Source organism: Hippocampus guttulatus, chromosome 6, assembly GCF_054856545.1.
Source record: "Hippocampus guttulatus isolate MCC_2025c chromosome 6, RoL_Hgut_1.0, whole genome shotgun sequence".
NCBI classification, from domain to species: domain Eukaryota; kingdom Metazoa; phylum Chordata; class Actinopteri; order Syngnathiformes; family Syngnathidae; genus Hippocampus; species Hippocampus guttulatus.
In genome coordinates, this window is record NC_141266.1 from 21,774,515 (window position 1) to 21,793,095 (window position 18,581).

Below are 18,581 nucleotides of genomic sequence, written 5' to 3' on the forward strand. Positions count from 1 at the left end.
CTTCAAACCGCGGACATTTGCTCCGGCGGCTTAAATGATATTTTTGAATAATGGACAGTGCATTTGTGAAGTTGGTTGCATTTATTGCAATACATTTTAGAAAAAATGTGATGGAACATGAATTTAGTTACCATTTTTATCACACGTAATCCTTTCAGGACAAGTTTTAATCTTTACAGTCGTAATTGGGGTTCGGCCTTTTTGGTTGACTCCATGTTTGAAAAAACTCCGCAAAAAAAAGACATATTTTAAAGTTGGAAAGAGCTCCCAGGTCTCAATGGCATCCGTGTCGTGGGTTCGCTTCATCAAAATATTCATAAATTTGCAAAGGAGAAAAGTGGCTGTTTGGCAACTTTGTGCTCAACGAGCCCCGCCCACAATGCCGATAAAAGCGCAGCGCACCTTAGCAGGTTTTGCGTACCAAGTGTCACTTTCTTGTCCTCTCTTTCTTTCTGGAATTGATACACGACGACATGGGGCTCACTGAAGCCTTGGAGGGTCTTGAATTGGGCCGCTTCATGCAAACGGCTGTCGTTTGCCTCCTTGTCGCTGTTATCTATAAATTATTGGCAGTGCTGCTTCAGCTAAGGGATGCCGCTGGAAAACCTCCGATCTTTCCAGGACCAGCCGGACACTGGTTGATGGGTCATACTTTCATGGTAAGACATACAAACACATTCATTAAGGAAAGACTGAGAGGTTTCAGGCTACAGAGAACATCTTTGTGTGCGTGTGTGTGTGTGGTTTTTTTTCAGGTTCAACAAGATGAGTCTGGCTTGGAACAGCTGATCAAATGGGGGAGGCAGTACCCCTACGCTTTCACCATTCGCCACGGTCCCATTAAATTCCTCTACATCCACCACCCCGATTACGCTAAAACCTTTTTGACGTCCTCAGGTGTCTATTTGCATTTCTATCAACATTTCAAATAGGAGGTAGCAGAGCAGATGTTACAAATAAATTGAAGTGTACCATCATTTCTCATGTATAATACTCATACTTGTTGCTGAAAATGGCAAAAGAAATTGAATCAACTTAAATACTGGGGTGGGGGTGGGGGTCACAGTTTTTCATCGGTGCCACTGGGTTGGCAAATAAAACAGATGTATGACCAATAAATAAATAAAAAACCTTTTTGACATGAGGAAAAAAAAAATCATTCCAAATCCACAAAATCTTATTTAGCCTACCCTTGTAGTTTCGGGGAGCATGCCAAGCCCTGTCTGCCATCTCGTGGTGATTGGTAATATTACAAGTTTAAACGCCAGTCAATCTCAAGGTTGTGAAAAAGGCGTACAGTGGACCCTTGCCATTGGTGGGGCATCGGGACTGGGCCAGCCCACAAGTAGTAATATGTGAATAATTGGCACCCCTTTGAATTGCTTTCATAATTGGCACAAGCATAAAACACACAAGATAAATACCTAGATGGGGTTTCGTCACATCAGAGAACTTTAACAGAAAAGGTGAGGAAGCAATACGGCTTCCATTTTTGGAGCGTAGATACCCAGCAAATCTGGGTTGCGTATTGGCACAATATAAATCCCTCTGTTGTCCGTGCTTCACAACAAGAAATTATGCCGTGTCCCATCTCTTACAGAGCCAAAGAATATGTCATATCAGATTTTTCTGGACTGGATTGGTGAGAGACATTTTGGAGTGATTCATGCCAGAGTTTCATTTCTCGGGCACACTTTGACATGCCACCATCTTGAATCCTCAGGTGACGGCTTATTGTTGTTGGATGATGAGAAATGGCTTATCCACAGAAAGCTCCTGAATCCGGCGTTTCGTATTGATATTTTGAAACCGTATGTGAAAGTGATGTCCCAGGCAGCAAATACTATGTTGGTGAGTACATGTTGTTGTTCTTCCTTGACTACCATGGGTGGCAAAAGTTTCCGCACTATAAGGCGCACCTAAAAGCATTCCTATTTTCTCAAAAGCCGACCGTGCGCCTTATAATCCGATGCGCTTATATATGGATCAATATTCTTATTTCTCGGCCGTAGTATTTTAATTGTTCAGGTTAAGGGCTTTGTTAAAGCTTGTTAAAGCCTGAAATAAAAATAAAGCTGTCTTGTGTTTAATTGCATTCCCTTTAGTGTTGCTCCATCTGCTGGTTACCTAACGCAACTGCAGCTACGACTGTAGCATCTATTCTATGCGGTGTGCCCTCTATATGAAAACCGTTTTAAAATAGGCCATTCGTTGAAGGTGTGCCTTATAATGCGAAAAATACAGTCCTCGCATTTGGGGTTTGTGGCAGATGATATCAGGCTTATCAACCAACCACTTGGTGGATGGCTCATGTGTCAAGCCAGTGCCTAACAGAGTCCATCTCATCCAAAGTACCCCCCACCCACAACCCACCACACCGTGCCTTTTAAAACTGGCCTTTGCCAAGTCTGACTTGCTGACCCATTGTCACCAGGACAAATTGGAGCGCTATTCAAACACCGGTGAGTCCTTTGAGATATGTGAACACATCACCGTCATGACGATGGACATCATCATGAACTGCGCCTTTAGCTCCAAGAAAAAGACCGCGAGGTCAGCCTTGCAGTGCTTCTGATTATTTCCTTCTCTTTCTGGCACAGGAAAAGCTAACGCTTCATTTTTCTGGTTTCAGCCGAACACCCGAGTTCCTCAAAGTAACAAGGGAGCTCGCCGAAATTGGCTGCTTGCGCTTCCGAAACCCTCTTTACCACAACAAGCTCCTATTCCATCTGAGCCCTCTCGGCTTCAGCTACAGGAGAGCCTGCAAAGCCTTTAACGGCTGTACAGGTAAAACTCTGCAAAGGATCACCCGTTCCTAATTGATTTGCTCACAGAAACTCCCATCAAGCCCTGTTTGCAGTTGCGTTGCGTTCCAGATACATCCACAAAATATGAAAATCCGTGATATCGAGAAACAATATCAGAAATGTGTTGAACTTAAGAAAGCCCAACATCGTCCATCTAAACACCAATGTTCTACAGAACCATAAAAAAATTGCCAAAAGCCCCGATCCCAATGACCCGCGAACAATTGCGAGTGTCCATTGAAGAAGAGCTTTTGTTGAAACATGGACGATATTCGGGGGCAGTGAAAATGAAGCGCGATTTCGCAAGGGTTCATTGTTACTCAATCATCTTTTCTTTTGCTTTTTCACAGATGAAGTGATAAAACAGAGAAAAGAACAACTAGCGCAGGAAGCGAAGGAGCCGCACCACCTCCCGGCCACCGCAAAATTGGACTTTCTGGACACTCTACTCTCAGCAAGAGTATGTTTCATTAAAAAAAAACACACATCAAATATACCATACATCAAATTGTAACGGGGAATGAATTGTCCATGTAGAGCAGCAGGTTATCCTCTGTGCACCAACCCTCTAGCTGTTTAATGTTCTTCTTGCCCTCTTATATGGATACACAGTCGTGCATTTTGCAGCGTGAATAACAACGGGCTGAGTACGGAGCCTTGAGGACATCCGGAGCGCAGTGTGATAACAATTGGAGGTGTTCTTTTGGATATGAACCGACTGCGGACTTTGTGTAAAAAAATTCCAGGCTCCCCCAGCGCAGACTTTTAAGGTGGTGTGGTTGAAATCCCAAGAAATCTCTGTCTGGGTGTTTGGTCAAGAGCCCACTGGCGACTTCAAGAATCTCTGAGTGCCTTGTTAGCTTCGACATTAGGTCTGGGAGTCACGTACACAGCAGCTGCAATCATATTCGTGAATTCCCTCGGTAGATCAAATGGCTGGCATTTCTCAATGAGGAACTCTTCCACCTGAGAACATTTTTTTTTTTTTTGTAGTTACTGCAGCATTGACGATGCAACTTCCACCCCTGTTCCATAAACACGCATGCTAGCTTAATTCAAGACTGCATCATCTTAAAGTGTGAATGCGAGTGTTAGCGCCAGTCCAGGGTGGACCCAAAGTCAGCTGGGTTATGCTCCAGCTCACCCACGACTCCCGTGAAGGAAATGGCTGGAGCACTATTTGACCACGTAACAAGCATTTTTTTTTTCTTCATAGGGTGACAATCAGGCGGGCCTGACAAATGAAGAAATACAAGCAGAGGTGAAGACCTTCATGGTGGCGGGCCATGAAAGCAGCGCCGTTGCTCTCTCTTTTATTTTTTACACTCTGGCTTGCAACCCAGAACATCAGAAAATATGCAGGGAGGAGGTCACCCAAGTCCTGGGTGACAAGGACACCGTGGATTGGTAAACACATCTTCACTTTGGGCAGAAAAACGCTTTCACTGCTTTGCACAGTTTTCTCCAACCTCAACCTCAACCTGACCATGATGGCGATCGTTTGGTCTGTGTCATCTTTCACTAGGGAGGATCTGGCGAACATGCCTTACACCACCATGTGCATCAAAGAATCCCTTCGGCTTTACCCGCCTGTTCCAGTAGTTTCCAGAAAACTCACCAAACCAATGACTTTTTTTGACGGAAGAACTTTGCCAGAAGGTCAGTGGTTAGGGCAACTGTTTTCGTCCGTCGAGAGCTGAAAACACATTCTCGGAATATTACCCAACAACATTAGCGCCGCAGTGGTGCTTTGACTTATGAGTGCCCCAACATACTGTACAAGTTTTTCAAGTTACCACACAAGGCGTCCCAATTGTGTGTGTGTGTGTGTGTGTGTGTATGTGTGCGTGTGCACGCAGGCTGTGGGCCAAAATTGGAGGTCTTGTAGTGCCCCTTATCATTGTTATGAATGAGCTGTCAGATATGGTATCCACACACACACACACACACAACACAAGCAGTAGCTGCTTCCTAATTCTAAGCCTAAAATAACTAACTAAGTAAATAAATTTTTTATTGGCTGCCCTGTATCGCGTAGCTCTGGACTATATCCATGGGAAAAATAGGAATTCACTGTATTTCCTTTTCTTATAGGTTCTTTGATTGCTCTGCTGGTGTTTGCACTACACAGGAATGCAACCGTCTGGGAGAACCCTGATGCAAGTGAAACTCTTTTGACTGGTGGTGTCACTGGCCTAGCTTTTCTCGTGTCATTGCTCCAAACACGCGGGGTTCTATTTACGTGACTGGTGCAATTCTGCCGTGACGAGCGGTGTAAATCTGTGCGGCGACACATCCGCTGTGTTGGTAATTTTGCGCAAAATCAGTGTATTTAAAAAAAAAGAAAGAAAAAGGGTGGTCTGCGCCGTTGTGGGCATACCACAACCGCCTTCAAATGCCGGCAATTGAAGTGACTCTTTCCATTCCATTTAATGTGACGCATTCACATCTTTCCTGAAGGCATCTCTGTGCAGAAAAGAATGCGGGCGTCTGTGTTTGACCCGAGCGTTAATTGATTTGTGCAATGACTCTGAAGGTTTTACACCCGCTGTCTGACTGCGCTCCTATCAAATTCACCAAAATCGTGTTAGACCAGCTGAGCCACTATTCTGTGGCCCAGGCAGGTGTAACTTTCGGACTTTCTGTCACAGTGTTGTCACTCTGCCGCGCTTATCTTCAAGGACACACCCACACAGCTTTGCACCCCGACAAAAATCGGCATTTTCACTTGCACCAGCAATGAAAATGGAGCCCTTAGATCCCTTTATTAGAAATACCCAAGTATTTAAGAGGATTTGCTGCTGAAATTTGTCATTTTGCCATCTTGGGTCATCTCAGCTGTTTGACCCGTTACGATTCCTGCCAGACAACACTTCCCAAAGGTCCCCACATGCATTTGTGCCCTTCTCCGCAGGCTTAAGGTTCGTCCACGTGTTCTTGTGTGTGACTGTTTATCTCCAGCGAACAGTGAGTATATTTTTTTCCCACCTCGCCCCTTAGGAACTGCATTGGTCAGAGTTTCGCCATGAACGAGATAAAAGTGGTCGTGGCTTTGATGCTCAAGAGGTACCAGCTGATTGAGGACCCCACTAAGAAGCCCAGGCCCCTTTATAGAATTGTGCTTCGCCCCGAAACTGGCATCCACATTCAAATCAAACCTCTGGATGCTTGACCAGAGGTGGCAAAACCAGTTCCCGAAAGTTAAAAAACCCTGCAACAGTTTTGGTTCAGCCACAGGTGCTGTACTCATTTGGTGGGGGGTGCGAGAGCTCATCAAATACATACAAACACTGTATATCTTCATTCATCTGTCCATGCAAGCGATATATATTGATTGGCATAACATACTATTCATACAACAAGATAAGTAATGGCTTCCTGCTTTGGGTTAAATTAAACTGATTGATCCTTAAATGAATTGCTGGTCTTTTACCTTTTTATTTGCGCGGTTGCACATGTATGTTTGGGTCCTTGGGGGAGGGGGGGTGTCAGGTTGGTCCAATTTGACACTCAGGAATAAAACACAAGGAGGCTGTAAAAATTTAACAATGTGAAGCACTCGTTGTACTGTGAGGTATTCAATGTCTACATCTTGTATTATGGTACTGTGGGAAACAACAAATACTAACAAGTGACAAAGATGACAATAAAATTGAGTAAATAAATGTTAATACATTCCATCAATGGAATACAATTAAAGACTTTAAATACATTCCAATATGTTTAATGAATCTATCGAATAATGTACACGAGTTTGACCCTTTAAAGTGCACTTCAGTACGGAACATATTAGCCGTAGTTGTTGTAACCAGACCCTTTTTAGGAACGGACAGCAACAACAACGCACAAGCATCACCCTCGTAGGTTTCTAAACGAAACTTTGTAATGCCAATAGTGGGGCTTTGTTGTTTACATTATGCTGTATTTCTTAATTCGAGGCTGTGTTCTTTTGGCTGAGTTACACTTGCGGACGGTGGAATATTTTTTTTTTGCCAATGTAGTATTTAAATCGTCCATCAGGGGTCCTCAGCACTACGCCTAAGATTCAGAGCAACTTTTTACACAATGCTCTCCAAGTTCCATTAACATGGCCAAAAGTATTCATTCAAAAATAATAATAACTCAAGACTGATTTTAATTCTAAAAAGTACATTTGATATTATTTTGATTTGTTAGATGCTGTAATAACCTTCAGTGGTGATTTGTCTCAACAGTAATTCTCTGATTTCATGAAAGGAAGGCAGGCAACTTATTATTTTTTTTTAGCACATTACATACACAAGACATCTCAATGGGCTTCACACAACCAAGAGCACAACACCGAAAAGTTTTAACACATTGATCGGCCGACAACATTAAAAGGCAAAGCAAAAAGACCTTATTAAAATTACTGAAAGAAAATACATTGCCAACATTTCAACACAGTTACCAACAAAAGATTGAAGGACATTTAAAATCAACTGAAATAAATCAAAAGAAGCTTTCTCAATTTAATAGAAGAACATGTCGAGAAATTACATTTTTCAATAGCGACAGCCCTACTACAAATTGACATCATTTGAAAGTCCGCACAAGCATATGGTGTTAATTTTGTATTTCTGCCAAATTATGATAAATGTGACGGTTTTACTTTCCTGAATTCAAAACTGGCGACGCGTCTCATGTGGAAAGAAATTTCCAACTCATGTTTGGTAAACATTGACCACCTGTCAGGCGAACATTGAACTTACTTGGCCACTCAGTAACCACGTTAGCTGAAATGTAAAATGTTCACACCAGTGGCAGTGTAATATAAAGGTTTTCTTATTCATATTCCAAATAAATGTCCTACGTTATTTTTCAGAATCGTTTTTGTCTTTACTGGCCGCAAAATGAATGGTGCACTGGCGGCCACGCATTACTTTTGTTATTCCTGGAAAAACAAAAAAAAGAAGAAATTCATTGACAGCACCTATGAACAAAAACGTAAACAAACCTGACCAAAAACAAGACAGCCGCGTTAATGAAAAACGAACGAAACGTGCAAAGAGTGGAATAGTGCGGGGGGTCACGGTAAGAGGACGGCCTGGGTAAGATTCTGCAGCCATAGTGGTGAATAGAGGGACTAAAATATCACTGACAAGACGGACTCAGGTGTCCAGAGCTTTGATCCTTATGTGGATGCCATTGAGCGAGCGAAGCACCAGTCGAGGAATGATCTTGGGCTTCCTCGTGGGGTTCTCCATCAGCTGGTACCTCCTCAGAGTTGAAGCCACCACCACTTTCAGCTCGTTCATGGCAAAGTTCTGACCGATGCAGTTCCTACAAGGATGGGAATACACACATCTGTGGACTAAGATCCAATTGGGGCTGATTTTTATTTTTTTTTTAAAATCACAATTTGATTCATTTTATAAATTGTTCTGCCAAGACAAGAGCTCTGGCAAGCAAGCCATTCGACCATTCTATGCTCTTCTCTATGTATTTGTCGAACTGTTCTATTTTTGAGTACACTTTTACGATACTGTACTTTTGTACTTGGATTCGACAAAAATACTCAGACACTATGACACCGATACCACTTGGCCAGCCTGACACAACTTTTTTTTCCTTCATATATACAAGTCAATATATACAAGTCGCAGGACCAGCCAAACTCTGGAAAGGTACCTTTTTTTTAAATAAAAAATAATAGCTTTCAGATGGTAGGGAAACAATGAATGAAGATGTACTTTGTATAGGTAGTTGTTGACCCCTCAAAGTAAATCTGTCCGCATTTTTGTGTTTGGTAAATAGGTGGGGCAAAAAAGAGAAGCCTCCCCGCCTTGAGGATTTGCACCGCATCACGCAAACTGACCTGGGGCCAGCAGAGAAGGGGACAAAAGCATGCGGTGACCTTTCGGAAGAGTTCTCCGGCAGGAAGCGAAGTGGGTCAAACATCTGCAATGACATGAAAAGACAAAAATGTGACTGTTTGTGGGGGGATTTGGAAGACTCTAGTGACGGCGTGATTCAAAATGTTATGTCTGTTGAGATTAGTATTGCTTCTTTTCAGGGATGGCAATGGCTAGTGATGAAAAAAGCGGAAAGGGGCGAAGACTGATCGGGAGAGCTCGTGAAAACTCGACGATAAGGTACCTGACCCCCCCCTAAAATTTTCTCACCGGATTTAGACGATTCACAAAAATGATCAATTTAAGAAATAAAATGGCGGATTTCCGCGTATCGCCGGAAAATTGCCATTCCTGTCTTTTCTCAATTGTGAGCAAAGAAATAGCAACACTCGGTTTACTTCAGTATCTTTGCCTCAAACCCGGCAGCGCTTGCAGACGTGCGAAAGTCACACGTTTTTCCATGTACATGACGGAAAAAACAAAATAGGAGAAGATATTGCTCAAACAACCAAATATACCTTACAGCGGCTGGCTAGCTGAATGCTAACATAGAATGGAAGACGCCTTTGGCACGCCATTTTTCTTAGTAACTTTTCTTTCCTTTGTTTGCCATTCGTAGGCTCTTTTTTTTTCTAACCATTGTGTCATCTCAACCACTTAGGAGTATCGTATTTTCAAATTTGTTTTTGTCATTGGTGGCTAAATGACGGTTGTTCAACTCATTCGCGGCTAGCCATTTTGCAGCATATTGACAATTTCAAGCTCCTGCGGACATTGTGGCCATTGATGACATACACCAAATCTACTAAATGAAAGAATAGACTTTTTCTTTTCACCAGGGAAAAAAAGAAGTTTGATTCTGCCTTTTTTCCCCGTCTTTTAAAAAAAATCTGCGGTAGAAGAAAGCTAGGTTGCACAAAATGCAGCCGTTCCTCCTAGCGAACGCACAAACTGCTGACATCTCAAAGGAGGCATAAATATCATCTCGTGATGGTCGTGCATCAGTGAAGTGCTTTCCATGATTGAAATTTGCAGTGGAGTAGGATTGCGCTTTTGAAAAAAATGGTAATTGACAAGTGTACACTTGGGCAGCGAACGAGTTCAAATGTCTTCATCATAAGCCTTACTTACATTTGGGTTTTCCCAGACTGTGGCGTTCCTGTGGAGCGCATACACACTCGTCCCGACGAGAGAACCTACAAAAAAGTTTAAAAAAAAAACAACAAACGCGACATTTTTCAGCCGCTCGTTTTCTGTGCTGCTTAGCCTGACAAGGCCTGGCTGGAGCCTCTCCCAGATGACATCGGTTGCGAGGTCCATTTTGCATCATAATTTAAAACGTGGTGTACCATACATTATTCAGGTGCCAGTAAAAATTTTTTTATGTCCATTGAGACACGACTGACCTGCCGGCATAGTCCTTCCATCCAAAAAAGTGATGGGTTTGGTGAGTTTTCGGGCCATTCCCGGCACAGGCGGGAACAGCCGCAGCGATTCTTTGATGCACATGGTGGTGTAGGGCATTTTGCTCAGATCCTCCCTGGCAAAGACCGTCCTGGTTAATCATCAAACTCTTTGACTCTTATAACAAGAGACGCCGCTCTCTCCGTGGAAATATGTTACCACTCCATGTTGTCTTTGCCGTCCAGGACTTGGGCGATCTCCTCCCGGCACTTGTTCTGGTGTTCCGGGTGGCAGGCGAGGGTGTGGAGGATGAAGGAGATGCCACTGGCGGTGGTGTCGTGGCCCTCAAACATGAAGGTGTCCACCTCGGCTCGGATGTCTTCATCTGAAAGCTCCTGCTCATTCTCATCCTTGACGATTGGACATAAAAAAAAAACAACAAATCACTTGCTGGCATGCCAAGCAATCGAAACTTGCTATTAAGATAAGACAACAATTCACTACAGTGGTACCTCGACTTACGAACGTCTCTCCATATGAAACAGACGTAACTTTTCAAGTTACGAAACATCTCAAGAGGGATATATTGCCTCTTGTTAACTCATTCAGTACCAGCCAATTCTGGACCAAGTCTGAAAAGACGTTTGAAAACGTCTTTGGGAGTGAATGAGTTAAGAAAGAAATTTCAAGTTACGAAACTTACTCTTGCCAAGAGCAGAATGTCCAGAAAGTCCAACGTCCTTTTGGTGCGGATACGCTCCGGCTCCTTCTCTTCCTTCAGGGCTTCTTTTCTCTTCCTTATCACTTCCTCTTTGAAAAGACAAAGACAGAAGATCTGACTTGACGACGACACCCCGACCCCCCCCCCCCCCCCCCCCCCCATCGTAATATGGGACGCGGAGCTTTTACCCGTATGACTATGAGCCACCTTGCAGGCTCTCCTGTGCCTGAAGCCGTGCGGACTCAGGTAGAAAATGAGGTCGTTGTGGTAAGGAAAGGTCCGAAAGCGAAGGTTGATCAAATCGGTGAGCTGGTACACCGATTTGATGTACTCGTTGGTTCCACTGAAAGCAGATAGCGAAGAGGCAAAGTGTTTAGGTTGGGGTGCTGCCCAGAAAGGGGGACGCGCAGACGAGCGCGGCTGGCGCGGGCTGACCTTTCGGTCTGACAGTTGCTGTTGCGACTGAACGCGCACTTCATGATGGTGTCCAGTGTCATCAGGCTGACGTGTTCAAACAGCTCGAAGGACTCGCCGCTGCTGGAATAACGCTCCCATTTGTCCTAGCGGGTCCACATGTCATATTCGGAAGCGTTCAACCTGTCTTTTGCTTCAATTTCTGCTTTTCTTGCTGAAATACTTTTCAGTGTAATAGAGAGTTTGTGACTCAATCGCAACCAAACCTCGTCTCCTAATCCTGACACACTACCACAACCCCCCCCCCCCTCCGCAAAAAAAACAAAACAAGCAATTGATGCATCCTCTGAATGAGATTTGTGTGGATATTTGGATGTAAGTGCGTCTCAAAGAACATTTGAATTCCACTTTTTTGGTCTGTGAGTTACATGTCAAGGGGTAGGTACTTACCAACATGGTTTTAGCTGACTCTGACATTAATTTTAGGTGTGATTTCAGCACGTCGTAATGGAAACCCGGCGTCAGGAGCCTTCTGTGGCGGAACCATTTCTGACCGTGAGAAACCAGCAGGCCGTCACCTGAGGATGCAACGTGCGCGGAAGTGCAGAATCACTTTGGAAGGTATTTAGCAAATGCAAACGTCATAACCATCAACGGCTGGCGTTAAAAAAAAAAAAAAATCCTCACCCTTTCTGAAGAAACATATGCAGGTGGGGTGTATTTTTTCCAGTTGTTTTTACCATTTTAGCATTTTTTTTGGAAGTGAGTTCACAACATTAAGACAACTTTTTTTGAAAGCATAAATGTTCAGCCGACGCCAGCTAGTGCTTTCTTCTCAATATAAACGCCATGCACGTTCAAAATGGATTATTTTGCATACGGAGAAGTTTTTATCCCCATTTTTCCCCCCGCAGGTGTCAACGGGTACTGCAGCTGTTCTAAAAGCACTACATCAATAAAGATGTATTATATCATTAATTACTTTTGCCACATCGGGCAGCAGGGGGGGGGAAAAAAAGTCGGTCTTACCAATCCAGGTCTTGATGAATTTGTAAGCATAATCATCTTTTGGCTCTGTAAGGTAAATGAGAAAACAAAAAAACAAGTGACATCAGATTCAGTAGCACACGTTCCTTGATTGGGGATTGAGCCAATTTAATCCACATCTCATTCCCAAAACTATTAGACATACCTTGATAGTTCAATAATTGGAGCAATTTACACCTCATTTTCTATCAGCATCAAGCAATTTTCTTATTGTACTTGGGTCTCTTCACCTATTCTAGTTTATTCAACCAAATTACTATTATTACAATGTCAGAGAAGAAAAATGTTAACATTTAGGTGATCAATGGATCTTTGGTGTTTCTGATCGTGTTTAAAGCCATCGTAGAAAGTCTTGCTTGCAGACGTCCGCTCTACGTCATCCATCCATCCATTTTCGAATCCGCTTATCCTCACAGGTGTCGTGGGCGTGCGACAATAGAAAATATAAATAGATTCGAGACCTGTTGATGTCAGGATGCTTTTCACATAATCTGGATGGTGGATGTTCATGTAACAGACACAGGGACCAAACCACAGAGGGAAGGCATAGGGGTGCTGCTCCCCCCATTTGACCATCTGGTCTAAGTCAGTCCCATCTTGTTTAAACTGTAAGAGAGCAAGGCAACATGCCTGAGCAACAAGTGTCGTGCATGCAAACGCATTTCAGTTGCACGCGACGTCAAGGTCGCCAAGCATTGCAAACAGAATAACCTCAGCAAGTTTGAATGTTTCTCACCTGCAGGACATGCCCAAAGAACCAGTGCCCCGGCGGTCCCGTGAACGCCTTAAAGTTTCGCAAGGCATCCCTCCTCTGAATCAGGAGCACGACGACTTTGTAGACGACGGCGACCAGGCACAGCAGAGCGAGCGAGTGCAGCACGAACCCGAACCAGGACGACGGCAAGTACCCGAAAGACTCGCTAAGCGACATATTACGGCAAGGGCAACCGCTCCGGGAGGACAAGAAAGAAAAAAGGCCACTAGGTTAAACAACTAACATGCGCAGATATTTTTTTTACTAACTTGCTCGCCAGTAGACGTGACGTCAACGGAGCTCACACCACGATGGGCGGGGTGGGCACAGATCAATAATTCACTCGAAGCCGACTCCATTGTTCGCTTTCCTTAACGTCACATGAATGTTTGTTGTGTAAGTGTCACTATTGATAACATGGCTGTGTAACTTTTGTTGTAAATCACTCCCAATTCACGCACTGCCGCGCGTTTCTTGACTTGTTCCTCTAGGTGGCGGCAGTTTGTCAAAGAGTTGCACAAAAGGAAGGGGGAAAATATCAAATGCAGAGGTGGTAAGTTATTAAGTAAAGAAATGGGCTAAGTCAGGAAAGTGGAAGGCACTTTTGCAAAGTAAAATGAGATTACGATTAAAAAAACGTTGTACTACACACTTTATTGTTGAAATAATCAGCTGCACTCAAGCTGAATCGGGAGTAGAGACAATAGCGATTGCTGTGAAAAGTGCTACAACATAAACTGACATCCAAGGAATAACCTGGGAACAAGAGGAACATTGGAAGAATATAAAAACGTTTTATATTTTTATTAAAAATAAATAGAAACACGATCCCGAAATCAGATAGAATGCTGTGAACCTCATTGCAAATTCGAATATTATATTTTTAAATACTAAAAATAAGCAATTATTAACATACACGGTGACTAGTCACTGTAGTTAAAATGTTATATCTGAGTATTAAGTACAGTAATAATTATACAATACAGTAACCAATAAAAAACGTAGCAATGTACTCCTTACCACTAGTTGGCGGTGTTTGCCAATAATCAAATAACAAGAAGAAGAAGAACAGCAAAAGTAGTAGCGGGAGCAAAGAAGCACAAGTTGGTCAACTGTCTTGTGTGGCGTCCCAGACAAATGCGTTGTTTCGCTCGCGACGTAATGAAGCGAGTTTTAACCACGGTTCCGACAACTTAACTAGCGGCTAGTTAGCTTGCTAGCTTACACCGCTACACATCGTGAACAGAGCCGCGTTTTCCTTCTCTAGCTCCGTTAATGTTGTTCTGGTGCCTTCATAAACGTAACTTGTATTAGTTAACTCATAAACACGCGGACATTCCTTGGTAGCTGGCACTGCTGTTGAGGCGTTTTATTAGACGACCGCGAGGCCTCTTGGCTCCTCGGTGTTTCCTGCGGAGGCCGGCTGTCTTTGCCGGTGACCTACGGCAGCTGGAACTTCTGGAAATCAAAGGTGACCCATCGATGTCCCCCCCCCCCCCCCGCTATCTTAGCACGATCATTGAGTTGAGGTGAAGTGCAAACCGTTGTTCTAGTTTACAGTTGCTGAAGCGAGATGGAGGCTCCTCCAGTCACTGTGATGCCCGTTACCGGCGGCACCATCAACATGATGGAGTACCTTTTACAAGGTAAGATGCATTCCCCGTCAGAGGAAATGACTAGAGGTAGAAACATAATGTGTGCATAATACGTCATGAAGACCAGACATACACTCAATAATGGGTAATGGGTTGTTTTGAGCGGTAAACAAAGATCTCTCAATGTTGCCAACATTACACGAAGCACAAATAGCTTCGAATGCCTTCAAAATGTGTGAGTTGAATATGAGACAATATGAACCGTTATTTAAGCATCGTTTTTATTATTAAAATACTGTGTATAGTTTTCTCTTGAGATATTTTCCCACTCGTAACACATAAAGCAAAAAAAACCCGGAAGCACAAGCTGAAGGCAGCAGCAAACAGTATTTGAACTCAGTAACTTGGGACAAAAGTACGTAAGGGCCTTCCAAAACATCCATCCATCCATCCATTTTCCGAACCGCTCAATCCTCACTAGGGTCGCGGGGGGTGCTGGAGCCTATCCCAGCCGTCTTCGGGCAGTAGGCGGGGGACACTCTGAACCAGTTGCCAGCCAATCGCAGGGCACACAGAGACGAACAACCATGCACGCTCACACTCACACCTAGGGACAATTTACAGTGTTCAATCAGCCTGCCATGCATGTTTTTGGAACGTGGGAGGAAACCGGAGCACCCGGAGAAAACCCACACAGGCCCGGGGAGAACATGCAAACTCCACACAGGGAGGCCGGAGCTGGAATTGAACCCGGTACCTCTGCACTGTGAAGCCGACGTGCTAACCACTTGATACCGGGCCGCCCCCTTCCAAAACAGAAGACCCATATTAGACCATGTTTGACACAGAAGATTGTATTTATTCATTTTTTGGGGGATTAAGTAAGTGTAATAAATTTAGCTGTTGCCGAATAAAGCAAGGCGACTTTTGCACTTCTATTCATCATAGGGCTCGGTGTTGTGTCTCAGAAAAAAAAAAAATCCCAAAATTTTTTTTTCATGGCACACGATTCTAAAAGTGAAGTAGAGCAACAGCACGCGTTATAAACCAATAATGTTTTTGTGTTTTACAGATCAAACTTAAAAAAAATAAAATACAAATCCATTTTGCGCAAAGGTCGCTGTCACATGCATTTCAATCATATTGGATCGAGCAAATGCACTCACAGCCAATCACCATGATTGACCTGCAATTGATCACTAACCTTGCCCAGCCCTTATCTCACCACACCACATTGCGTATGGCTTCAGGAAGTGTGTTGGACCAGGCCCTGGAAAGCCTCTTGCATCGCCTGCGAGGCCTTTGCGACAACATGGAACCTTCCACCTTCACTGACCACGAGCTGGTTTATCTGCTGAAAGGCCAGCAAGGTAACCCTTTTATCCTGCGTGCCCGTCGCTCGCTTTCCCAGCCTGCCGCCCCGTGGCACCTGCGTTACCTGGGGCAGCCGGAGGTGGGCGACAAGAGCCGCCACGCACTGGTGCGCAACTGCGTGGACGTGGCCGCCTCGCACAGTTTGCCCGAGTTCCTCAACGAGATGGGCTTCCGCATGGACCACGAGTTTGTGGCCAACGGGCACATTTTCCGCAAAGGCGCCATGAAAGTGGTGGTCAGCAAACTGTCGCGAATCCTGGTCCCGGGGAACACGGACAACACGGAGCGGCTGTCGCTGTCTTACTTGGTAGAGCTGAGCGTGTTGGCGCCCGCCGGCCAGGACACCGTGTCGGAGGACATGCGCAGTTTTGCGGAACAGCTCAAACCTCTGGTTCACCTGGAGAAGATTGATCCCAGCAAACAGAGACATTGACGGACAGATGACAGATTGACAGTTTATAGATGAGAGGCCGTAGTTCCCACTAAGGCAGTGCTTCCCAACCGTCTTTGAGTCAAGGCACCAATTTGAAACCATTCACATCTCATGGCCACCAAACAAAAATACTGAAATAACGATCATCTTGACACGGCATACTCGGTGTGAAATATGGCCCTGTTTATTTTAATACACTCACCGGAAGCCATCACTTGGCTGGACCCAAAAGTTTGCCGTACCTTCTGCCATCTAACGGGATAACTTTTTTTTTTTTTACTTGTTCTGCCCGTTCCTGAACTTTGCTGGCATAGGGGAAGAGTTAAACAAGAAATCAACAAAATTTTTTGTAGATGGTTGGAGTCTTTGGTCAGTATGATTTATGGTATTTTTTTTTTAAATTGTTTAAGTCATGTTACTAGATAAAGATTGAACTGTTAAACTGTTACAGATGTAAGTTGCATTCTGTTTTGATGGTTTTTAAAATTGTGACGTCTTTGTCACAAGCCGGGTAAGTCCCAAACGAAGGCCCAGGACCGAAATACACAACGTGCATACTCGAGCAACAATGAAACATAATGACATATTGCTAATTTCCTACTACAGCTATTCTTTTTTTTTTTTTTTTTTTTTTGGTATACATACTGTATATAAGTATAATGGACATGCCACCCCTTGTACACTAGGGGTCACTGTTGCTCCTCAATGCGGCTGGCCTCCTAATTGCTCTGCTTTTCTCACCACCGCAGATCATGTACAGGAGGTTTGGTTGCCATGGAAATAATTAGCTGCGAGATCTGCCCCCCCCCCCCCCACACACACACTAATTAGCTTTCTCAATTGCGTAATGATACATAGACCTGTGAAAGGCTCTCTTTCTTCCCCTCCACAAAAGCATTGATTTTCCCTCCCCTCTCCAGCTCATTGCACTGTTAACCCATTAGTGCCTCTTTCATGGGAACTTGAGCTGGGACTATTACACATGAAAGCTTCGCATCTGCCTCAGGTTCTTCCCACTTCACGCTGTGCTCCAAATTGGCCTCTCCGCCAGTGTGTCAACATTATGGCCAATCTGCAGCGCGGCGACTGAAGTAACTAATGCACATCCTGTCAGTTGACATAATAATGCGGCCAATAAGACATGAGTGCCTCTGATTATATCCGTCCAGGAAGATGCATTTGCCATGTAAGGCGACCGCCTTTGCGTGTCATGGGGGAAGCGCTCGGGGCCGACGTCTGTCCGTACGAGTTGACCTAGCTGCAAATCACAGGTGATGAGAGAAAATTTGCTGAGGTGGAAACGTGGGACGGTGTGGCCGGTACGCACAGTCGCTGCACTTACATCTTTTGCGTATGCGATCACGGGGGCGCCAAATTAGCTACTTGACTGCAATTTAATGCGATGCAATGCAAGCGCTCTCCCAACTTCCTCCTTCTGAGCCCGATGTTTTCTCCATGTGACGAAAAATCTCTCCGTCGGTTGCGCTTCAGCTCTACACTTCTACAAACTAAGGCAATCAAAATAAATGTACAGACAGGTAAATTGATCTAATGTTACTCGCGAATGTGTTTAATGCAGAGAAAGGATTTCATTGTACATTAACTGTAATAAAATGGCCTTTTTTTTTTAAATTGGCAGTTCAAACCAACATGTTTGACATCTAACCCTCAGGGATTAATTCCACAAGTGAATTTGTCTCTTGTGTTCTTTGCGCGTGACGACAGCCGTAGAACCCAAAATGGAACTTACCGCGACATGGCTGCTCAGTGCAATATGGTGATGGCATTGAAATATTATTTGCATACGCTAATTATTTGCTCCAAACGGATGCTAACATAAACATGATTGATTTTTTTTCCCACTAGGTCGCAGTATTGCGCAGCGCACACCTTTCTTGATTAAGTAGTTTGGCTTTATTTTAATGCGACAGAAATGTTGCGCACTGGGTGTGGTTGGTTCATTAACTACTTTTCACGAGGGTCCCCAGTTTTGCGGTGATTCAAAATGGGAATCGCCAGTGAACGGCGTTGAAGATGTCCGAACCATTCTGGCCGTTATTCTCGCCCTGTTCCTCGCTCTGTGACAATCGGCTTCCTTGACAATCATCCCACCTTTTTGTCAATGCTCTGCACCGGTACACTTGATGTGGAGCCTCCAA

The 18,581-nt window shown here is 44.1% G+C and overlaps 3 protein-coding genes across 7 annotated transcripts; 2 read left to right on the forward strand and 1 right to left on the reverse strand.

The window, feature by feature from the left end:
- The first annotated feature begins 41 nt into the window (after positions 1-41).
- Positions 42-6,282, forward strand: LOC147204166 (cytochrome P450 4B1-like). The gene is made up of 12 exons (XM_086113619.1): positions 42-659; positions 756-897; positions 1,601-1,642; positions 1,724-1,851; positions 2,435-2,553; positions 2,633-2,787; positions 3,158-3,267; positions 4,024-4,214; positions 4,333-4,466; positions 4,902-4,966; positions 5,646-5,728; positions 5,808-6,282. The coding sequence occupies exons 1-12, from the start codon at positions 474-476 to the stop codon at positions 5,977-5,979; spliced, it is 1,527 nt and encodes a 508-aa protein (XP_085969745.1). The 5' UTR covers positions 42-473; the 3' UTR covers positions 5,980-6,282.
- Positions 6,283-6,922: 640 nt separating this feature from the next.
- On the reverse strand, positions 6,923-13,197 carry LOC147204167 (cytochrome P450 4B1-like). The gene is made up of 12 exons (XM_086113618.1): positions 13,003-13,197; positions 12,728-12,872; positions 12,249-12,293; positions 11,670-11,797; positions 11,241-11,365; positions 10,994-11,148; positions 10,788-10,894; positions 10,304-10,494; positions 10,087-10,220; positions 9,812-9,876; positions 8,644-8,726; positions 6,923-8,108 (listed from the first exon to the last, which is right to left on the reverse strand). Exons 1-12 carry the CDS (start codon positions 13,195-13,197, stop codon positions 7,937-7,939), a joined length of 1,545 nt encoding a protein of 514 aa, XP_085969744.1. The 3' UTR covers positions 6,923-7,936.
- med18 (mediator of RNA polymerase II transcription, subunit 18 homolog (yeast)) lies at positions 13,030-16,870 on the forward strand. 5 transcript variants are annotated; one of them, XM_086113623.1, is made up of 4 exons: positions 13,030-13,166; positions 13,512-13,573; positions 14,368-14,666; positions 15,866-16,870. In XM_086113623.1, exons 3-4 carry the CDS (start codon positions 14,594-14,596, stop codon positions 16,420-16,422), a joined length of 630 nt encoding a protein of 209 aa, XP_085969749.1. In that variant the 5' UTR covers positions 13,030-13,166; positions 13,512-13,573; positions 14,368-14,593; the 3' UTR covers positions 16,423-16,870. The 5 variants fall into 5 exon arrangements, with proteins under 5 accessions (XP_085969749.1, XP_085969746.1, XP_085969747.1 ...); XM_086113621.1 differs by lacking the exon at positions 13,030-13,166 and adding an exon at positions 13,295-13,416 and having other exon boundaries at positions 13,512-14,491; positions 14,574-14,666; XM_086113624.1 differs by lacking the exon at positions 13,030-13,166 and adding an exon at positions 13,295-13,416 and having other exon boundaries at positions 13,512-14,491; positions 14,581-14,666.
- Positions 16,871-18,581: the final 1,711 nt, after the last annotated feature.

Excerpts from the sequence above, each read along its gene's own strand:
- LOC147204166 (XM_086113619.1), top strand. The coding sequence starts at position 474 with ATGGGGCTCACTGAAGCCTTGGAGGGTCTTGAATTGGGCCGCTTCATG. Across the intron at positions 2,788-3,157 it reads AGCCTTTAACGGCTGTACAG|ATGAAGTGATAAAACAGAGA; the intron begins GTAAAACTCTGC and ends GCTTTTTCACAG. Across the intron at positions 4,215-4,332 it reads GACAAGGACACCGTGGATTG|GGAGGATCTGGCGAACATGC; the intron begins GTAAACACATCT and ends ATCTTTCACTAG.
- LOC147204167 (XM_086113618.1), bottom strand. The coding sequence starts at position 13,197 with ATGTCGCTTAGCGAGTCTTTCGGGTACTTGCCGTCGTCCTGGTTCGGG. Across the intron at positions 11,366-11,669 it reads AGTCAGCTAAAACCATGTTG|GACAAATGGGAGCGTTATTC; the intron begins GTAAGTACCTAC and ends TGGACCCGCTAG. Across the intron at positions 10,221-10,303 it reads GGCAAAGACAACATGGAGTG|GGAGGATCTGAGCAAAATGC; the intron begins GTAACATATTTC and ends GGTCTTTGCCAG.
- med18 (XM_086113620.1), top strand. The coding sequence starts at position 14,594 with ATGGAGGCTCCTCCAGTCACTGTGATGCCCGTTACCGGCGGCACCATC. Across the intron at positions 14,667-15,865 it reads GATGGAGTACCTTTTACAAG|GAAGTGTGTTGGACCAGGCC; the intron begins GTAAGATGCATT and ends GTATGGCTTCAG.